The following is an 18,473-nucleotide window of genomic DNA, read 5'->3' as shown; positions in this document are numbered from 1 at the left end:
GTCTAATCTGGTTCTGTCTGCGTTTCTGCATCATGACTACAAAGGAACCAGAGATGGAAGCCCTGCAAACTGTAAGTGTTACTTGTTGCAGGGATGTTATGCTCAGGGATTTAGCATTGTGTGGGGATTTTCCCTTATGTGCATGCATGTATATTCTGCAGGACAGGGAATCCACCCGCTCTAAACAGGACCTAAAGAAAAAACACAGAAAAGGCGCCCTGTGTCTTTAAAAAAAAAAAAAAAAAAAAAAACTAGACGAGGCGTATAAAAAGCCGCTATGCCCCGATTGTACCTCCAAGATCCTTACGGATGAACAGGCCGCATTCAGGGAAGATATTAGATCCCTGGTTAGAGAGGAGGTCCGGGCATCGATTTCCAGTCTCCCCCCAGCTCAGCGGGAAAGAAGGGCCGCTAAAAGGGCGAGCCACATACCGCTAACAAGCTCAGAGTTTGAGCAATCCCTGGGCGACTTGTCAGATGGCGAACTCTTTGACCGTCCCCGTGACGCCAGGGATGAGAATAAAAAGTACTATTTCTCATCGGGGGACCTGGTTGACCTGATCAAAGCAGTCAGGGATACAATGAAGGTCGAGGATGTGGTCGAGCCAAGGTCCGTACAGGACGACATGTCCGGCGGGCTCAGACCAAGGAACCGCACAGTGTTTCCGGTTAATTATACCCTGAAGAAAGTAATCACGGATGAGTGGGCTGCGCGGACAAACACCTCTATTTGTCCCGTGAATATAAAGAGAGACTCCGCTTTGCGGAGAAAGACGTGAACATCTACGCGCGGTCCGGGAGCACGGCGGGCCACAGGTCTGACCGCCCGGGGTTCACCACCGCAGCGGTCGGAGCGGCGGACCAGAGGTCCTTGGGTCCCCTCCTTCCTCTGCCACAGCTCGGCGCAGTTGTTTTCAGCTGGGGAGAGCGGCGGGCCATAGGCTCAGATGCCTTTCTCCTCCAGGCATGCCGGCGCGGCGTCGGGCACAGGTGGCCATAATGGCCAAAAAGACAGCCCTGCCATTCGAGGACTCTTCTCATCTTAAAGACCCGACGGACAGGGTTGACGCCTCGATGAAACGGGCCTGGCAAACAACGGCCTATACATTGAAGCCCAATATCGCAGCGACTTCTGTGGCGAGGTCGATCTTCCTCTGGTTGGGGGAACTCGACGACCAGATTAAACAGAAGGCTCCTAGAGATGCGTTACTGGAATGCAGGCCTCTACTTAGATCAGCAACAGGCGGTCTGGCTGAAAACATGGAAAGCAGATACGGCTTCCAAAGCAAGGCCGTGTAACATCCCGTTTTCATGGCCAGCACATCTTTGGCGCGGACATGGAGGAGATCCTAAAAAGAGCTACCGACAGGACCCACAGTTTCCCGGACCAAGCAAGAACAGGATTTCCCCACAAACCTCAGCCATCCTTTAAGCCATACCGAGACAAAGGAAAGACAGGGCGCTGGTCCTACCCCAAAGGAGGCAGGGGTAAGACAAAAACAACCCCTACCCCTGTAGGCGAGCACCAGGTGGGGGGCAGACTATTGAGCTTTCCCGGCCCCCACACAATCCCCCGCCCTGCAGGATATCTTTAAAAATGAAACTTCTAAGCTGCTACAGATGGGGGCGGTAGTCCGGGTCCCCGCAGTAGAACAGGGCTTGGGGTTCTACTCACCCCTATTTCTGATTAAAAAACCGAACGACAGTTTCGGATGATCCTTAATCTGAAGGGCCTGAACAGGTTTATTACCTACAAAAGGTTTAAGATGGAAACCGTCAGGTCTGCAGTAACTCTGATCAAAAGAGGGGACTTTATGAGTACCGTCGATCTAAAGGACGCGTACTACCACGTCCCAGTCCTGCCGGAACATCACAAGTACCTGCGGTTTGCCATCAGGATGGGCAGCCGTGTACACCATTTTCAATTCCAGTGCCTACCCCTCGGAATTTCAACGGCACCCAGGATATTCTCTAAAATAGTGGCAGAGATGGTGGCGCATCTCCATGTGGCAGGCATAAACATTGTCCCATACCTGGACGATTTCCTGGTAATTGCATCCTCGCCGAAGATCCTCAAAGAGGATACCAGCCGAATCATCTCCCTATTTCAGAGACTGGGGTGGATAGTTAGCTTCCCTAAATCTAGTCTTCTCCCCGAGACGCGAAAGACTTTCCTGGGGGTACAGATAGACTCAGTGTCTCAGATCTTGTCTTTGCCTCCACCCAGGCAGGAAAGCTCAGGCTGGCAGCACAGAAATGCGGCCAGAAGAAACAAATAACGATTAGGGACGCAATGAGGCTCCTGGGCCTCATGACCTCCTGTATTGGCATTATTCCTTGGGCCCCGGCGCACTCAAGGACGCTACAGAGAGCCACCCTGGGCAACTGGGACAGGGCAACAACCTCTCTGGACAGCAGAATGCCCGTGTCATCATCAGTCACAAGGTCCCTCCGCTGGTGGCGGTCAACTGGCAACCTAGAGGCGGAGTCCCCATGGGTGACAGAGCCCTTCATCTCCGTAGTCACCAACACAAGCCAGTCTGGCTGGGGAGCGCAAGTGGGGCAGCGTTTGCTCCAGGGCAAATGGGGCCCAACATTGCGTGCCCAGACCTCAAATTTCAGAGAGCTTAGGGCCATCTGGGAGGCGCTTCACAGAGCTCAGGATATCCTAAAGAAGAGACATATTAAAATCTTCTCTGATAACGGGACCGCCGTTTCACTTATTCGCCACCAGGGAGGCACCAGAAACTTTCACCTGCTGAAATTAATAGCCCGGATCTTCCGATGGGCCGAGTCCACGGTACAGTCCCTGACAGCGGTCCATCTCAAAGGATCCCAGAACCTGACAGCCGACTTTCTAAGTCAAAGAGGCCTAGACCCCGGGGAATGGTCTCTGAATCAAGAGGAATTTCGTCTCATTACAGAAACCTGGGGCAGTCCACAGGTGGACCTGTTTGCGAGCAGCAAAAATTCAGAATGTCCCGCCTATTTTTCCCTAGATCCGAGGGACAAGGCCGAGGGGTTAGACGCTTTTTCCCAGAGTCGGGATTTCAGTCTGGCGTACGCCTTCCCCCCCCTGATCGCCCCACACTGGGAAAAAAGGGCATGGTTTCTGGTGCTCCTAAAGCTCGCCATCTCTGAGCCAATCCGCCTTCCATCCATGGAGGACCTTCTAGCGCAGGGCCCAGTTCTTTGCCCCAACCTAGAGAGACTGAACCTCGCGGTGTGGATATTGAGGAACAGACGCTACTAAGACAAGGTCTGTCCTCCAGAGTTATCGCGACTCTACGCCAGTCCCGAAAACCTGTAACCTCAGCTATTTATAATAAGATCGGGGAAAAAATTCTCCTCCTGGAGGGGGCTGGAAGTCTCCAATCTTGACACTTTGGTGGCGGAGATTTTGAACTTCCTCCAGATAAAAACTTGAGACCAGGAACCCTGGAAGTACAGGTATCAGCGGTCTCGGCCATTCTAGACCAACCTTTGGCGGATCATAGACTGATCCGCAGGTTCATGGAAGCGGCAGAAAGAATGAGGCCAGTTAGCCGTAGTACAGTCCCCCCCATGGGACCTGAACCTAGTTCTCCAAAGCCTCTGCAAAGACCCCTTCAACCTATCGATCAGATTCCAATTAGGTTCCTCACGTTTAAAACTGTGTTCCTGGTAGCTATCACAACAGCGAGGCGCGCAAGCGAGCTCCAGGCCCTATCTTGTAAGACATCTTACCTATTAAGCCAGGACGATAGGGTCATACTAAAAACAGACCCCCCCCCCCCCTTTTTTTTTCTCCCAAAGGTAGCCTCAAAATTCCACAGACAGCAAGAAATTGTTCTCCCATCCTTCTGTCAAAATCCCCAAAACGATAGGGAAAGAGACTACCATAGCCTGGATGCAAGGAAGGCCATTCTATGCTACCTAGAGCAGACATCATCCTTTAGGAAGGCTGACTGTCTTTTGTTCAATTTCAGGGGCCAGGCAGAGGAAGAGCGGCTTCTAGGAGATCCATTAGCCACTGGCTAAAATCCACCATCCAGCAGGCCTACTCGTCCTGCAACAGCACTATCCCGGAAGGACTCGAGGCCCATTCTACCAGGGCAGTATCCTGCTCCTGGGCAGAGAGGGCTATGGCGACGCCGGACCAAATCTGTAAGGCAGCCACATGGTCCAACCTGCACACATTCGCAAAACATTACAGGCTGAATGCGGACCTCTCCTCCGATCTCTCTCTTTCGGGAGAAAGGTCCTGCAAGCAGTGGTCGCTCCCTAAAGAGTTAATCTGGTATACTCCATGTCTGCCGTCAGGATGACGCCGGGAAAAGGGAGTGAATTTCTTACCGAAAATTCCTTTTTCCCGAGTCATCCTGACGGCACGTATTTCCCTCTGAAAAATTCACACATTTATATTAACGTTTATGCGGGCACGAATCTGTAGCCCAGAGGCTCCTATGTTGGACATTTCCTTTTATGCGGTAAATTTGTGCATATTATCTTGTGTTACGTCCGGGTAAGCTACCCTCTTCTTGTTTATGTTCAAATGGAACTAACCATGTTATTTTTTCGGAGCAAATAAATATCTTCCTTGGTTAACCACGACATGTCCATGTAAGTAAGTTAGAAGACACTGCTGAATGGGAGACGGGAGGAGCCTTTTGAAGTCTCTTGCTTCCTGTCCCTACGAGGTCAAGGTGCAACCTCCATGTCTGCCGTCAGGATGACTCGGAAAAAAGGAATTTTCGGTAAGAAATTCACTCCCTTCGATCCTTTTTCTATGATTACTCTCAGGAATACAAGGCAGGCACTAGACTCTCCTGGTTACCCCATCAAGCAGGGCTAATGGCATGGAGCCAAACACCCTGCTGTATGCCCGACCCTTAGACGAAAGAAGGAATGATCAAACACTAGTTTGACTGTTAGCCGCCAGCAATGGCTTGCCCTCTCCAATGACAGCACTCCCTCCACAGAGTGTAGGCTAGCACTGGAGCGCATGCTGCTGGAGTACAGGAGTACGTTTCTGCAGGTGGGTAAGTATACTTCACTGTGGGGTAAGTATTCTCTCCCACAACTCACTGCTATCCTTTCCTTATGGCATGGCTTCTTTCCCAGCACCCCTGTCTCCTGGAAGTGCTGTGTCCTTCATTTTCACCAGTGGGACAGTTCCCAACCAGTTCACTTCTCTAGCTGCTTCTTTTCAGTGCTTTGCTAGATGAGATTATCTGGGAGGCCATAGGGGTAAGAGCTCCTACTTGCCACAAAACAAGTGTAGTCGAGTGAGGTCTACTCAGAAGAAGCAACCTTAGTTTCATTCCTTTCGGTATTCCAGTCTGTATACTGCAGATGTAAAAAAAAAAAATCACACAGGATCACAGGAAGAAGCCTTCTGTCAGACTCTGAACCCCATGGCGTCCACAGACTTCCAAGTCCTCCTTCACAAAGTTCTGGAAACCCACTGCCCATTACCTTCTAAGCGACAGACCACTGGAATCAGTAGGTCTGTCACTACTACATGCTTCTGTCAAGAAGGACAGCATATATATAAAATATATATATGAGTATATGATAGGTTTCCTTTTAAGTATCAGGAATGTCTCATCTGAATCTGCAAATATGGGCGCAGAGTTATTTTGTGATTATAAGAATCATCAGGAGCACAAGTGGGTGAAAGGGAATTTCTACTGTTGCAAACACGCAAAGAGTAACAAATTGTCTGCACCATATAGGTTGGGTTTAAATGCTTTGTTGTGGAATTCCCACTAACTTGAGCACCTCTGCAAGTAATAGATGCCTATGCATTGCACAGTGTGTGTACTTTCTGCAGCTTTGGAACAATACATCTATAGCGCCACCTATTGGAGGGCATCGTTCCTGCAAATCAATCTCCGACCCTTTATACAGATCTATGTAACAATAATTGGGAATTAAAAACCAATCAAGAATCCATACACAGCTGTTTCGGGGGAGTTTGCTCCTCATCAGTGTGCAGTAGGATCCTGGTCTCCTCACTCACCTTCTAGGTACTCTCCTTAAGGAGTGACGATACCCCTCCCGAGCTGTAGCGAGAACACTTTTTTTTTTTTTGTACAGTTTGTGGGTCCTGTATATTGCACAGTCAGAGAGAGAGAGAGAGAGATGCAGGCATGTAACGCCTGATGGAAAAGGATAGGTACAGGTCCTAAAGAGGCTCAAATGTATTGCTGAAGACCATGTTCCTTTGTCTTATTCTTTGGCAAAGTATTTCTATCTAGGTAATAAGAATAATCCTAGTATGTATAATAATGTTAGCTTGTCTAATTACTTTTGAGCCTGTGAAAATAGAGGGACTAAGAAAAATGGCTGTAGTTCCTAAACCGTTCAATATTTTTTGATTCAAGCCCCTTGAATCAAAACTGAAGGTCTACACTTCATTCCCGTCTTCGTAATTTTGTTTCGAATCCATTGTTGTGTACAGAGTCTAAATTTGAAACTTGTGTCTCTGTCCAAATACTTCTGGACCTGACTATATTGTCTGTGACCCGTGTTCAGCTGCCTGCATGCTAAAGGGAAGAAGCTAAGTGAGCTGAAGAATATTTTTGTGAGCGTGTTCTGTGTGATAAGTGGTTTCATCACAGATTGTCATACTGCTTTACAGGTTTCATCAACTATTTGTCAACTACAACAAAGAAGGCAATGTGTGATGAGGTAAAGTTTACAATTACTAAGTATTCTACCATATGTTGTGCTGCAGGAGTTTGTATACAGGGCAGACTTGTGCCTCAGCAAGCCCTACTGTAAATAGGATGTCAGCACAGGTATAAAATGACAGGACTGAATATTTTTTGTAATAACAGCCAACATCTCAGGTCTATAAAATGATCATAAAACCGGTACAATTGCCATTCAGAAGTATGCCATATATGCTAATTACTACACCTTCCTGTCTGATTAGCCAGAATGCACCAAGCGGGTTGTGGCTTCAACTCCCTTCAGCACAGCACATGGTGCCTCTTGAGTATTCACGCCAGGAGGTGTCATAATCATATGGCATACAAGCCACCCACTGAATCGCCTTATAAAGAGTGTTATATAGATGCTTTTTATAAAGTAATGATACAAGCATGAAAGGGACCTGTCTACTGTCCTGACATGCCTGTTAGACACTCCTAAAATATCAATTCTCTATCATCTTTTCTTAGACTTTTCCTTAGAGCCGTTCGTTATTCCTCTTGAAAATCTATGAATACATTGACAATTGTGCATTACTATTCACCTTATCTACAGGCTGTTTTCTTGCATAGTATGAGGGTATGATCACATAGTACCAAGATGCGGCTGCGATGCAGTCAAGTACCGTACCACAGTGCACTAAAGCTACTTTCCCCCAGTCGTCTCCACGACAGCACCAATTGAGATTGCCTCTTCCTGATAGGACAGGAACATACTGAGAGGTTAAAAGCTCCCCCCCCCCTTCCCCACTTTCCTCAGTGTCTTCCTGTCCTGCCAGGAGGCAGGATCTCTGAGAGGGGCTGGTGGAGAAGCCAGCCAAAGCATACTCGCGGGCGGATCGGAGGGCAGTGGGTCAGCCTGTTCTCCCTTCCCAGCCAGACGACTCCCGGGACGCCACATGGAGTGGTAACCCCCGGGCCAGGTTCCTCCCCATGGGGGGTACAAAGCGGGAGCCTCAGTCCCCCTCCTCCTCCTTCTATAGTCACAGCGCGGCGCTCCAGGAAGCCCTTTGATGGCGGGGGGCGAGGCGTCGCGTCACGTGTCCAGCGTGGTGACGTCATCACGCTCGCATCAGGAGCCGCACGGAGGGGGCGGGCTTAGCGCAGGAGCGCGAAAATTCAAAATAAGGAACCTGAGAGAAGCCAGAAGGTGGACCAGCACTGCAGGTCGCAGGGTGTCTGCAGCATCGGTACAGTAATGAGTGCTCCAGCCCCAGAGATAGCTGAAACAAAACCCCAAAAATGCGTGGAGTGCGGGACGAGACTGCCAGCTACGTACCAGAGGCCTCTATGCAAGGCATGCATAGCTAGGCTAGTCAAAGAGGAATCGGGGGGATTCATGGATGACGTTAGGAAGCTGGTGAAGGAGGAGGTTCGATCAGCGCTAAAGTCACAGCTGGCGCTGTCAGAGAAACGCCAGAAAAAGGCGTATGTTCCCGACGAGCCTTCCGACTCCGAGAGTTCTATCGGATCGGAGCAAGAGGAACAGGCGGCCGAGGAGTCCTCAGACGATGAGGACTACAAAAGATACCTTTTCCATCTGGACGACTTAACGGAATTGATTAAGTCAGTCAGGGCTACATTAAAAATGGGAGAGCCCAGAGAACCACGCACCCTGCAAGATGAGATATTCGGGGGACTAGGGGAGAGGCGTAAACATACCTTCCCTGTCCACAAAAACATCATTAAAATTATCCAAAAGGAGTGGAAGAAACCAGACGCAGGTTCCTTCTCCGCTAGAGGGGTAAAAAGAAGGTACCCATTCGAGGAGGAAGTTTGCGCAAGCTGGGAAGAGATACCCAAGGTAGACGTCCCAGTGGTCAAAGTAGCTAGGAGGACGAGCCTGCCCTTTGAGGACGCCGCACAATTAAAAGATCCCATGGATAGCAAAGCTGAAGGCCTCCTAAAAAAATCATGGGAGGCAGCGGCAAACATACTTAGGCCAGGGATCGCAGCCACTTGCGTGGCGCGCACTCTGGGGGTATGGCTCGAACAGCTGGAGCTACACTTCACCAATAAAACGCCAAGGGAACAGATCCTAAATTCCCTACCTATCCTGCGTATGGCAACAAATTTCCTAGCGGATGCCGCGGCCGAAACGGTTAGACTCTTGGCAAAAGCTACAGCCCGATCTAACTCAGCCAGAAGAGTACTATGGCTGAAATCATGGTCAGGCGAAGTAGCCTCAAAAAATAAACTATGCGCCCTCCCGTTCTACGGTCAGATTTTGTTCGGACCAGACCTAGACAAAATCCTGGAGAAGGCGGCCAACAAAAAGAAGGGATTCCCGGAAGAAAAGCCGCAGAGAGGGAAGACCTTCTTCCGAACCCCAGGGCAACAGCCCGAGGCAAGGGCAAGACAGGCCGCTGGAGTTACCCCAAGGGGGGCAGAGGGAGAAATATCCTCTTTAATCCCCACCAGGGGGAGCCCAAGCAGAGACCCTGACGCCAGCTCCGTAGGGGCAAGGCTTGGGAACTTTGTGGACCAATGGGCCGCAATTTGCGAAGGCACATGGATCCCAAAGATCCTACAGCAGGGATACCGGATAGAACTGGTGTCCCTCCCCAGAAGGAAATTCATTATCACAGGAGGCTCAGGGCAACAGTTACACTTACTAAGGCAGAGCGTTCGGAACCTGCAACATCTAAACACAATATCTCCCGTTCCGCAAAACGAGGAAACTCAGGGCCATTATTCCAGGCTCTTCCTAGTAAGAAAACCCTGTGGGAAACAGCGGATGATAGTGAATGTGAAGCCTTTGAACACCTGTGTCAAGTACAGAAAATTCAAAATGGAGTCCATCTCTTCAACGATAAAGTTGATTCCCAAAGGGGCCTACATGGCGTCCATCGATCTGAAGGATGCTTATTTCCACATACCGATCCACGAGGGGTCCCAAAGATACCTAAGGTTCGCAGTGGATATGGGCAAAGGAATAGAGCACCACCAATTTAGATGCCTGCCTTTCGGGATCTCCTCAGCACCCAGAATTTTTACCAAAATTATGGCAGAGGTAGCCGCCTACCTGAGGAAAAAGTCGATCCTAATAATACCCTACCTGGACGATATTTTAATAATAGCAGAGTCCAGGAAACTACTAACAAAGCACCTAGAGATAGTGCTAGAACTCCTCCAGTCTCTAGGATGGATCATAAACTGGGAAAAATCCAGCTTAGACCCCGACAGGAAGAAGACGTTTTTAGGCATAACGCTCAACTCAGAATTACAATGTTCCTGCCTGCCCGAGGAAAAAATACAAAACATTCAAAGGCTGGTCAGATCCTTGCTACAGAAACGATCATACACAATTCGGGAAGCCATGTCTCTCCTGGGAAGCCTAACGTCATGCATTCCCGGAGTAGCATGGGCTCAGGCTCACACCAGAGCTCTACAGGCGTCCGTCCTATCCACATGGGACAAAAAGCAGTCCTCGCTAGGGACAAAAATGTATATCCCAAACACAGTGAAAACATCCCTGCGTTGGTGGACATCCCCGGCGAACCTGCAGGAAGGGGTTCATTGGCTACAAAACCCAGCCACGCACATCACAAGCGCCTGGGGATGGGGAGCGCCTGTGGGGAACCAGTTCTTTCAGGGCCCGTGGTCCCAAAGGATAAAAGAACAATCCTCCAATTACAGAGAACTACAGGCCGTATGGCGGGTCCTACAGCAGTTAGGAAACTCGCTATGGAACCAGCATATAAAGATACTGTCGGACAATACCACCACGGTCGCCCATATTCGGCACCAGGGGGGCACAAGTTCGCCTGCCCTGCAAAGCATTTCGCAAAAAATCTTCCACTGGGCAGAGGGCCGGATCCTTTCGATCACGGCAACACACTTAAAAGGGACACTAAACCAAAAAGCAGACTTCCTCAGCAGGAGGCAGATAGACCCAGGAGAATGGTCTCTCTCCCTGGAGGCATTCAGAATCCTGACCAACCGGTGGGGGTCCCCACAATTGGACCTATTTGCAACCAGGGAGAACGCCAGAGTAGGCAATTTCTTCTCCCTCCGGCCAGGAGATCATCCTACGGCAATAGACGCCCTAGGCCAGGACTGGGGAAAGGGGCTAGCGTACGCGTTTCCTCCGATACCGCTGATCCCCAGGGTCTTACAACATTTCAGAACCCAGGTATGCACACTAATCCTGGTGACCCCCTTCTGGCCCAAGAGAAGTTGGTTCGGTCTTCTGACAACATTGAGTGTCCAGGACCCAGTCACCTTTCCGACCTGGACAGATCTGCTATCACAGGGGCCACTGAACCACCCGGGCTTAGACAGACTCCACTTAACAGCATGGCTCTTGAGGAATCCTCACTAAGGGGGAAGGGATTCTCACAAAGAGTGGTAGAAACGTTAATGTCCAGCAGAAAAAAGACGACCCACCTTATCTACCAGAAGGTTTGGAGAAGGTTCTCCTCATGGAGACGGAAGGGATTCCGGGGATTCTATCCCGAGCATCCCTTTGATCTTAGAATTCTTGCAGGAGGGCCTACAGATGGGCCTCTCTCCAAGTACTCTGAAGGTCCAGGTCGCAGCCCTTAGCGCCATATGCGACACACAGTTCATGGACAATAGATGGGTCAACAGGTTCCTGACAGCAGCAGCTAGATTACGACCTAGACCCATAAAACTTGTTCCAGACTGGAACCTTAATTGGGTTTTAAGGGCCATGTCAGCGGAACCATTCGAGCCGATCGAAGCACTACCGATAAAAATGCTTACGATCAAGACCGTTTTTCTAGTAGCCATCACGTCTGCGAGGAGGGTTAGCGAGCTTCAGGCTCTGTCCATTCGCCACCCATTTCTAAAAATCTCGGACTCCAAATTACTATTTAAAACGGACCCTGCCTTCATGCCAAAGGTGGTATCACATTTTCATAGGTCACAGGACATAATAATTCCCTCATTTTTTAGCAAGCCTAAAAACGAGGAAGAAAAAATCCTAAGCTGCCTGGACGTCAGGAGAGCAGTCCTAGGCTACATAGATGCGACAAGCCACTGGAGACAAGACGACAACCTGTTCATCCAGTTCAGTGGCCCAAATAAAGGGAACAAAGCGGCAAAAAACTCCATAGCCAGGTGGATCCGCCTGGCCATCATAGAGTCCTATAAGGCCCTCGGGAAGGAAATCCCCTTAGCTCTTAAAGCCCATTCTACAAGGGCAGTAGCATCCTCATGGGCCGAACATAGCTCAGCTTCGGTCGAGCAGATATGCAAGGCCGCAGTCTGGAAAAAAAAAAACACACGTTCATTAAACATTATAGGGTAAAAGTGCAGCAGGACGAGGACATGGCCTTCGGCCGCAAAGTCCTCTCGGCAGCAATCTCACCCTAATAAACTTTAGTTGGTACGTCTCAATTGGTGCTGTCGTAGAGACGACTGGGGGAAAAAATGGATTATACCTACCTGATAATCAGGTTTCCAGGAGTCTCCACGACAGCACCCGTACCTTCCCCCCTTAAATGGATAGAAAAGAAATTATAGGTTTACAAGGGCAATAGACCACAAGTTTACAAGGGCAATAGACCACAAGTTTACAAGGGCAATAGCATCTAATTATATTTTAGAATCTAATTCCCCCTCAAAAAAAAAAAAAAAACCCAGTTAGGGAAAGAATTTAATTTAAGCTCCTACCCCAGCAATTCGTTAGAAACCACTGAGGAAAGTGGGGAAGGGGGGGGGAGCTTTTAACCTCTCAGTATGTTCCTGTCCTATCAGGAGGAGGCAATCTCAATTGGTGCTGTCGTGGAGACTCCTGAAAACCTGATTATCAGGTAGGTATAATCCATTTTTTTACACTGAGCGATAAATCTTTTGCATGAGAGAACTACGACAGAGTTCGCTCATTCAAACAATTTATACAGATTGATAAATCTTTTAAATATAATTCACTGATCATCCATTCACATTCATTGTACCAGTGAATGTCAACAACTAAATGATCACTGTTTACACACAACAATATAGAAGGTCACTGCTGCAGCATCCCGTAGGGTGACTCCGGACACAGGGTATACGTTGAGGAGCTGGGAGGGTAGAGTGGTCACTTGTCATGGTGGCACTTACCAGGCTCCCTGGAGGAACACACATAGCCGCGGACTGTGTATTGTACCTTAGGTCCCTGGGAACGGTCAGGGCCTGGCAAAACTTTAATTGATAAACGTGATACAAGACACAAATGCAAAAGTCGGCCTTGCAGGAAAAACAGCAGATTGGAGAAAACACAGGATGACAATGGTCCTGCAGGCCACGTTATCTGACAGGAACCACTCCTGGAATGGGGAACTCTCCAGGGGAGGATAGGGGTAGGGTTACTCCACAGACACTCTTGGGTATAGTACCTCTGCACGGTGATCTCAGCCTTCTCACTTCACGCTCATTCTCAAACTCTCTCTTACTTGATACATTTGCAGACATCTCCCAGTCTCATGCAAACATTAAGCTCTCGCTTGCTGCAGCTGTGCAATACACATAATATGAAACTACGCAATTTACACAGTGCATCTACACAAGACATTACATGTATGGCATTTATGGAGGGGCCATGAATAGACATTCTGGGCCACTACAACTGTAGTAACCTGTGATTAGCTGCAGCAGTCACATGTCCTGGTCAGCAGCAGCCAGAAAGGACAGTCATTGTGAAGCAATTTTAAGTCATGGGAAAATCCCTTTACCGCCCACACATGTCAACAACTATGCAAGTGTGTGGGTGCCGATGCAATTCCCTTTACAGCCAGGTGGCCAGCAACGCTGCGGTGCAATTTTTCAGCGCTGTGGCCCCTTCATTGTCAGGATTATTAGAGTCCTAGAAGTCAGACCCCCATGAATCATAATATATCACATTAAATCCTAGCGACATTCCATCACTTTATGAGGTGGGAATGCCCCTCTAATCTACATTTTGAAGCTGTTCCCGAACTAAATATCAGTTACTATAGGTGGGCTATTTAACTGCTTGGGTTCTGCTGTATTGTGAGATTATTAGGGCTCATTTTGCCACAGGATTGGATCCTTCTTTGTAGGCTAGTAAGGTTTGCACTTGAGGCATTCTCTTTGGATCAATATTTTTAATCATTTTTTTGCTAGAGAGAAGACAAAAAGTGGTATGAGTAAACGCCGGTCTGTGAGGCTGCTAGAAAGAAAGGTTTTAATAAAAATTCCGGAGAAAGATGATTCCGATGATTCCGTTGTGTTAGGCCCAAAGGAAGTAAGTAATTCATTCCACATTCAGTCTTACTGCATCGTTATAGAACTGCCCTTATAACAGACCCAACACCTGGACTTCCTATTGTGTAGGTGGAGGGAAAATGAATTATTTTACACAAGCACATTAGCACCTTTAAAGAGACCATTAATATCTGATTAGTGTAGGTTCAGCTCTTGGGACCCCCATCGTTCTTTGGATGGAAGGAGCTAGTTGGGCATTGTGAATTAGATAACATCCCTGATGGTCCCCAAGAGGGGAGGGCGAACAGTTCTGCACTACACACTGTTACCCCCTCCTCCAAGTAGAGAAATCTGACCAGAGGGCACCAAAAGACCACTGTGTCGGCCGCCAACCATGGGGTCACCGGAGTTTCCCAGCACTCCCTGTTCCTCTAGGCTGGGCTATTTCGCCGCCTGAGCCTTTAGCGTGCTGGAGTTGGGAGATGGTGCAGGGCTATTAGAACTGACTCTCTCCCACGCTTCAGCTGTCCTTAAACTCCAGGTCGGCCTTACCGTGCGCTATCGCTAATGGAGACTCTTCCAGCGAGGCTGTGCTGTAGTTGAGCACCCAGCTTCTCGACCTGCTTAGGCCGCGATCAGAGGCGGGACATCCATCCTCTCCTCATGACACATGAGCCCCTGTTTTCCTGGCCGGCATAGGCCCAGACCAGAGAAGGGCTTCAGCAGACGTGCTGGAGGTAAGCGGGACATTCCCTCTTCCCCGCAAAATACCTTGTAGCCTCCGGCCGGGCTGGGCTCAGACTGGGTCCCAGGCTTCCTCGCCGGCATCGGCCTGACTGGAGGCAGGATTTTTGGGCGACGTGTTCAAGGAGGGGGTGGGGTTCTCCCTCGCCCGTGAGATATGAACAGCCCTGTCCTAACTGTAGCCAGGTGTCCCCTCTACCCACACTATGCAGACAGTCAGGTAGGGGACTTCCAGTTTGGCTCCCCGCTTCAGTAGAAGCCCGGGGGAAATGAGGTTTTTGTTCATGGGAAAACATGTATGGGCGCTGTTTTACTTCAGCACCATGCTATGTAAGGGCAACATTGATGATTATATCAATATTTGTATGCTCCAGCTAGCTGTGGCTTAAATCTCTGGTTCCTTTAGTTGAGACTGACGTGTCAGTAGAGGTCGGGCCCCTAACGTTCAGGCGCATATCCAAGGTGCCGAAGCCCTAGACCAGAGCTTGTTCCCCAGGTGACGCACCAGTCCCAAGATGAAGCATTGTCACAGGGACCAGGGCCTGGTGAGCCTGTGTCCAAATAGAAAAACGTTATCTCACCTTCTGAAGAGCTTGCGGTGCTTGTGGTCTGTACACGCATAGAAAATCAACCTCCGGTCCGTTTAGCCATCCGGTCCTGTGGCTTGTTCAATAGCAGAGAGATATGTAGGAATCCGGACACATGAGTTGAATTTTCTCCGCTTTATTTTCGTTAAAGCTTGCATGATCAGGCACATGGCATCGCCGAAACGCGTTCTTGTGATGCCATGTGCCTGATCATGCAAGCTTGAACGAAAATAAAGCGGAGAAAATTCAACTCATGTGTCCGGATTCCTACATATCTCTCTGTGTCCAAATACACAGCAGTTAGCCTGGGCCTCCATGCGTACACTTCACCCTCATTTAGCAGTAGGAGTAATCGTTGTACAGCCCGTATACGCCTAACAGGAATACACTTACAGCAAGCATCAAGCCGCTCCATTACTCCCTTCCATAGAAGTAATTGTACTACAGCGAGACTCAAGAACCTCCATGACAAGGAAATTATATTTCAGGAGGAGAAGTAATTACCAGTCAGTCATGGAAACCATCCTCTACCTCATTACTCCCTTTTACTGGTAATGGTAGGACTGTGAGTCACTGTATTACGTCTACTCCATACTACCTCCTTCCATAGGATGAGTAATGGTAAGCTGTGTTACTCCCCGCCTTGGCATCGCACAGACCAGTCAAGGACAACCTTTCGGTATATCATTACCCCCTCTGACTGGAGGAGTAATGTTAGGACCATGAGTAGCAGTGTTCCGTATGATTGCCCGATGACTACTACAGTCATTCACGACATTACCCCCTTCAGGAGGAGTAATAGTCTTGGTATTCTTCGTGGTTACTGAATGATAACTTCCAGCATCTGACACATTACCCACTTTCACAGGAGGAGTAATAGTAAGCTGTGTGATTTCTTATTTTGGTATCGCACAGGCCCAGTCCATGACAACCATCCGCTATCTCATTACCCCCTCCTATGGGAGGTATAATATTGGAAAAGTGAGTCTCTGGATTCTGGAGGATCAATGAATGATGTCTTCTATCATACACGAGATTACCCCCTTTCATAAGAGGATTAATAGTAAACTGTGTGACTCTGTATATCAGTACCGCACATCTCTAGTCCACCATGATAACCATCCTACCCTTCTGTAAGAGGAGTAATGGTAGGACTGTGGGGCTGTAGTCTGTATATTGCTTAATAACGGCAGCTGTCATTCTCCACTTCACCACCTTCCATGGGAGGAGCTGTGCATTTATCGATTGGTACCACACAAGTCTATCCCACCATGGGCTGTATATTGTCTAATAATGACTACTGTCATTTTCCCCTTCACCCCCTTCCATAGGAGGAGTAATTGTAAGCTCTGCATTTATCGATCTGTATCGCACAGGTTGTCAATCAGGAGAATCCTCTCCTGTCTCACTACCCCATTTCAGGAGCTGTAATGGTAGGACTTTGAGTCTCAGTATTCTGCATGATCATTGAGTGATGAATACTATCATGCACCGTATTACCTGGGTCCATAGGAGGAGTAATAGTAAGATGTGTGACTCGCCAACTCTCATATCGTCTGTATCGCCCGAGTAACCGACTACTCGGGCGAAAAGATTCGGGGGTGCGGGGGGGTTGCAGAGGGGAGTGGGGGGGGAGAGCTCCCCACTGCTACCCCCTGCTCCACCACGCCGCCCCTTGAATCTTTTCGTCCGAGTAGTCAGTTACTCAGAAAAAGCGGTGCTCGAGTGCAAAAACGCCCTAAACGAGTAAGTTCGCTCATCTCTACACATGTCCTATCCCTCAGCACTACTATCCTCTATCGTATTCCTTTCTTACACGAGAGTATCGGGTCATGTCTACGATCATCCACCAAATTACCTCCTTCCGTGGAAGAGTAATTTTAGTGCTGTGTGATTCAAGATCTTTCATGCCTCAAATTTTTATAGACAGCTATGCTCTATCTCATTATTCACTTCTAAAGCAGGAGTAATGGTAGGACAGGGAGTCTGTTTCCCTCGTGGCTATGACTATACAGGTTGTCCAACTTATGCATCTCTACTATGAGTAGTCACAAGTATAAAATGTCTTATAGATAGAGATGAGCGAACCTACTCGGCCACGCCCCTTTTTCGCCCAAGCAGCGGGATTTTCGAGTACTTCCTTACTCGGGCGAAAAGATTTGGGGGGCGCCGTGGGTGAGTGGAGGGTTGCAGCGGGGAGTGGGTGGGAGAGGGAGAGAGAGAGGGCTCCCCGCTGCTACCCCCCGCGCCGCAGCGCCTCCCCCCCGCCCCCGGCGCCCCCCAAATCTTTTCCCCCCGAGTACTGAAGTACTCGAAAATCGCGGTGCTCGATCGAGTAGTTACTCGAAATGAGTAGATTCGCTCATCTCTACTTATAGACCATCACTCTACTCAATGTCACTACCATCCCACTCCTCATAGCTCCTGACTGGACGGGCCCATTGCTAACTGCATAGTCCAATGACATTCATGTCTGAACATCCAGCATTATTCCTCTTTAGTAGGAAGAATTATGGCGGTGCTATGCAATGCTGTCGCACTCATATATGCTTACTACCGATCCTAGTCCCCCCTCATTACTTATACTCTGGGGCAGAGTTAGTGTCATCCGAGCAGTTATGGTCAGGGTTGCTACGAAGGCTACGATCAGCTGCCGCCTTATAGTTTTCAAAGAAGATAACACATTATAGCTACTCCCGGCTATTCTGGTGGTGCATCGTAGTGTGAGGTAGCCCTTTTCCCTGTGTTAGGGGTGTGAATATCCTGCTGATGGATAGAACGCACAGTTTTATATGGCATCATTGCCATAAACTCAATGGTAAAGCATCTATTTTATATATATATACACACACACACACACACACACACACACAGTAACTTACTATTGTAAATCCATGGGAGGAATAACTGTGTTCCTGCTACAGTCTGCGTAGCTCCAGTTTGTCTGTCTTATTTGAATAAGAGTGCCCAGAAATGGACACAGTACTCCAGATGAGGTCTGACTAAGGAAGAGTATAGAGGGATAATTACTTCACATGATCTACACTCTATGCTTCTCTTAATATATCCACGCAAGAAGGAGCAGGGGAGGAGAGGGACTTGCCCAAGCGGCCACTATTAATAGGAGAGACATACACAGGCTCATCTCTTTTGGCCGCTATTCCCTCATGGCTGATGGTTTACGAAACCGGCCAAGCATGTAGAGGAGGTGCGCTAACTTGTGCAGCATGTTGTCTGCAGGTCCAGGAGAGGAGTTCACACAAGCCGC

At 48.8% G+C, this 18,473-nt stretch overlaps 1 protein-coding gene across 1 annotated transcript in view; it reads left to right on the top strand.

The window, feature by feature from the left end:
* The window catches only part of WDR76 (WD repeat domain 76), a 52,166-nt gene that overhangs the window by 14,947 nt on the left and 18,746 nt on the right, over window positions 1–18,473 (top strand). Inside the window, exons 8-9 of the mRNA XM_066592983.1 lie at window positions 6,626–6,675; window positions 13,794–13,914. Of these exons, the coding sequence (XP_066449080.1) occupies window positions 6,626–6,675; window positions 13,794–13,914 (171 nt within the window). The remainder of the gene's footprint in view (window positions 1–6,625; window positions 6,676–13,793; window positions 13,915–18,473) is intronic.

The sequence above is a fragment of the Eleutherodactylus coqui genome, chromosome 2 (assembly GCF_035609145.1).
Source record: "Eleutherodactylus coqui strain aEleCoq1 chromosome 2, aEleCoq1.hap1, whole genome shotgun sequence".
NCBI lineage: Eukaryota > Metazoa > Chordata > Amphibia > Anura > Eleutherodactylidae > Eleutherodactylus > Eleutherodactylus coqui.
This window is presented reverse-complemented; position numbering and strand designations above follow the sequence as displayed.